Source organism: Aegilops tauschii, chromosome 7 (assembly GCF_002575655.3).
Source record: "Aegilops tauschii subsp. strangulata cultivar AL8/78 chromosome 7, Aet v6.0, whole genome shotgun sequence".
NCBI classification, from domain to species: domain Eukaryota; kingdom Viridiplantae; phylum Streptophyta; class Magnoliopsida; order Poales; family Poaceae; genus Aegilops; species Aegilops tauschii.
This window is the reverse complement of record NC_053041.3, coordinates 483902496-483906375: the sequence shown is the minus strand read 5'-3', so window position 1 is coordinate 483906375 and position 3880 is coordinate 483902496. Positions and strand designations below refer to the sequence as shown.

The 3880-nt window shown below is 46.5% G+C and overlaps 1 protein-coding gene across 1 annotated transcript; it reads right to left on the bottom strand.

The window, feature by feature from the left end:
- Window positions 1–269: 269 nt before the first annotated feature.
- LOC109740652 (ras-related protein RIC2) lies at window positions 270–3443 on the bottom strand. Its single transcript, XM_020299710.4, has 2 exons — window positions 3034–3443; window positions 270–912 (listed from the first exon to the last, which is right to left on the bottom strand). Exons 1-2 carry the CDS (start codon window positions 3255–3257, stop codon window positions 483–485), a joined length of 654 nt encoding a protein of 217 aa, XP_020155299.1. The 5' UTR covers window positions 3258–3443; the 3' UTR covers window positions 270–482.
- Between the last annotated feature and the right edge of the window lie 437 nt (window positions 3444–3880).

Below are 3880 nucleotides of genomic sequence, written 5' to 3'. Positions count from 1 at the left end.
TGGGGCTCGGTCGGCTCCTATTCTTGGACAAGTTCGGACCCGAACATATGTGTACCAAAATAGCCCAATTCGATTGCAGATGCTCTTAGATTTCACTAAATTATATTCCGACAGAACTCGTTCAACTGTTCAGCTTATAATAGTGAGTGAACAGTTCCTAGCGTCTGAGAAGAATCTGCTATTGGCAAACGTGAAGCAAATTTAAATCAAGTTGAAAAGTTCAAGCATGGTTGCAACGAAATGACCTGAAAAACAATACTCCATGCCGATTGCCTCAAACATGCCGATTGCCTCAAAGACCATACAACAATATGAAGGAAGGTCTCACCTCATCTAGACAAACTTCCCGGTTCAGCAACAAACTTCAACTTCTCTAGGTAACATTCATAATAATAATACTTGCTACTACTGCTACTAATAATTCCCGGTCGCTGGAAATGCCACATCACAAAAGCTCAGCAAAAAGAATGCATCATGGCGCCTCAGCTAGAGCAGCACCCGCCCTTCTTTACCGCCGAGACATCGTCCTTCATGTTGATCTTCTCACCCTTGCCAGGGCCGGCGGCCGAGTCTTCGCCTGCCTCGACCGCCCTCTTGCTCACGATGCGGTAAATCTGTTTCAAGACCTCCGCAAACGCGTCCTCCACATTGGTCGACTCGAGCGCAGAGGTCTCCATGAAATAGAGTGACTCCCTCTCTGCAAACGCCTTCCCTTCGTCAGTTGGGACGGCCACGAGATGGCGGAGATCAGACTTGTTGCCAACAAGCATGACAACTATGTTCGGGTCCGTATGGTCCCTCAATTCCTTCAGCCAGCGCTCTGCATTCTCGAAGGTTGCGTGCCGAGTGACGTCGTAGACAAGCAACGCTCCTACAGCACCACGGTAGTATGCGCTAGTAATAGCACGGTATCTGCAGCAGGTTTCAGATCAGAAATGAAATGTTGCAAGTTAAGGCAGATGTGAACCGAATAGACAAACATTCTGACAAGCAAAAAAATTCACTACCGATAAAGAATCCTGAAGTAGTTCAGCAAAAAAGTTAAAAGTTTGCAATAACTTTACAATCATGTGTCTCCAACATGGGTAATTCAAGCTTTAATTAATGAGATGTAGTCTGTTCGGTGGAAGGGTTGCTTATCCACAGGCCTGAGCAACACAATTAACAGCAAGGTGGCACAGAGCTTCAATCCTGAGCCAATTTTGGTGAGGAACACTGAAATGAAGCTTACGGTACCACCATTGCTTAACTAAATCAACTTCAGAACTATCATCAAGCCTATATTATTTCCAGATGCATACAATTACAAGTCAATATGTCATCAAAGGCATTCATATAAAGAAAAGATGGCATTAGATACTTTACTTAACGATTAATTACAAACCACATGATTCTGTGCTTTGGTGATCTAGACTTTATACAGTAATGCCAATTAACCTATCGGCTCACTAACTCCAAGCTCACATGGAGTACAGGGTGCCCCAACAAAAAATAAATAGCATGACAATTCCAGCACTATGAGCAGAATTCAGGTGAGCCTCAAACTATTTTTTTTTCTAGGGCACATATTGCACTTCTAGAATATTGATAGTCCTTCGAATAGCAAATTTCTGTTGAGTTAGTTCCATGTTACTACTAGAGTAGTAGCATTAACCCATACAAATATGAGTCAACAGAAATTTTACTATATCATAGCCTTGATTAGGCAAAATGCTCCGCTCTGCTACTGTGATTTTCATTGGTTGCGGTCCCCAAAAAATGCAGATTGGAACAACAACATATATCAAGGTGCTAATAATCAGCGTTGCTGACATGCAATACTACCAAATTTGGGAAACAATTGAGACAGGAATATAGGTGCATGGATATATGGCTCAATATTTCAAAGTATCCAACTAAGAATTGTAACAATTACGTGAGCGCATGATGACTACAGCTTGCCATTCTAATAACAAACAGCAGGGTTAGTTGAGAAAAAGGATAGGAGCCAGCAAAATTAACAGCTATTTCTGGTTACCGTGGCATAAATTTCCAGAATAATAACTGAATAACTAAGGACGAAATAGGATAAGTAGTGGATCATTAAACCATTGTCAAGCTTCGCGCCCATATATTATTCTAAAATTAGTAAAACTGGAGACAAAAAAAAGTACAATGGAAAAAATAAGGACAAGTAAAAAGAGGTAAGACAGCCTAAGAACCAGTTCACAAACAATGTCGTAAGTGTAAATGAATACATAGCAGAACTTCTGCAACAAATGTAATTAGTTATTATTCTTTAGAAGAACCCAACAAACAATAAGCATCGCGTCTAAAAATGGTGTACCAAGGAAGATTCGAATCTGGAGCTAGCACACCAACCATGCATCAACCAGAAACCAAATATGCACGCAATATAGTATCATGATAGGACGTGCTTTGTAAGTTACGTAGACTTTCAGAAGAGGAATCGAACATGAGAAAAGTAACAACTGTTATTACTATCGAAATTTCAGAACTAACTCCCTGATCTTCACTGCAGTAGCAAGATAAACCCACACAGAGTAATAATCCTATACAGACTACACGGTCAGAGTGTAGTGAGCTAAATCTACAAGGTGGGCATTTCCATGACCAAATCATCACCGAAAACAGCACCAAACAGATCATGCGATTCTAGCTGTGCAAGTCCCCAAATCGTGCAGCCACTCACCAGTAGAGTCCCTGCTTACTGATTCGTAAGCAGCCGCTGCTATGATCCATTAGCAGGACCGACAGAAGCTACCCCTACACTCCACCAGGTAGCCGCGCCAGCACGCAGCATAATTCGGCAGCGAGATCCAACCAGCAAGAGCCCCACAGCAGACACACACACACACTTGAAGGGGGAGGAGAAGGGGAAGGGGAAGCACGCATGCATCGGGATGTGAACGGGAGTAACCACGAAGCCAAGCACAGATCTACATACGGCCGGGAGGGAGCACAGATCTACCAGCCGCCGAGCAGACGGGAGCAGGGAGAGGGCGGGTGTGAGGCGAGGGAGGTGGCGCGTACCGTTCCTGGCCGGCGGTGTCCCAAATCTGGGCCTTGACGACCTTGCCGTCGACCTGGAGGGAGCGGGTGGCGAACTCGACCCCGATGGTGGACTTGGACTCGAGGCTGAACTCGTTGCGGGTGAAGCGGGAGAGCAGGTTGGACTTGCCGACGCCGGAGTCGCCGATGAGGACGACCTTGAAGAGGTAGTCGTAGTCGTCCTCCGCCCGGTACCCCGCCGCCATTGCTCCCGTCGCGTCGGCGATCTGGTTGTTTGCGGGGGTGGCGAAGGAGGAGAGCGAGAGGGGGAGGGAAAGGTGGGGGGGAGGTGGTGTAAAAGCGGGGGCGGACGGAGAGGGGAAAGAAAAGAAGGAAGGAAAGGAAAGGAAGGGGGCACGGGCACGGCAGCGCCCACGGGGAGCGGCGCGTGGTGATCGCGTCCGCGTGGAGTGCGCCGAATGGGGCATTTTGGTCGGGTCCGGCCCGCCTACATTTCGGGGGCCGGGTCGGCAGTCGCTGCAGTGCAGTCCACCGCGCTGCAGGAGAAACATCCGGAGAAAGATTTAACCGAGAAATACCCGGGCCAGTTCTGCTCTTCATGTCTCGTCGCCATCTTTTTTCTTTCTTCTACCCGTGTAGATCAAGATCATTTGTGCTCGCATTTGTCTCAAAAAATAATTGTACTCGCATGCCCGGGTATTTTAGACCCTACCATACATTTGGAAGCACTTGCCCCTGAAGCTTGTACAGTCAGATTTGGCAAATCTGGCTTTCTAAATGTCCACGGGCGCGTTTAAGCGTGATCTTGAATAGCATCGGACTCCCTCTCAAGTCATGTCAAACAGTTTCCGCAAAAAAAATAAAAAAG

Bases quoted from the DNA above. Each gene is read 5' to 3' on its own strand.
- LOC109740652 (XM_020299710.4), bottom strand. From the start codon at position 3,257: ATGGCGGCGGGGTACCGGGCGGAGGACGACTACGACTACCTCTTCAAG. The intron at 913-3,033 runs GTACGCGCCACC...AACCTGCTGCAG, and splicing joins GACACCGCCGGCCAGGAACG to ATACCGTGCTATTACTAGCG.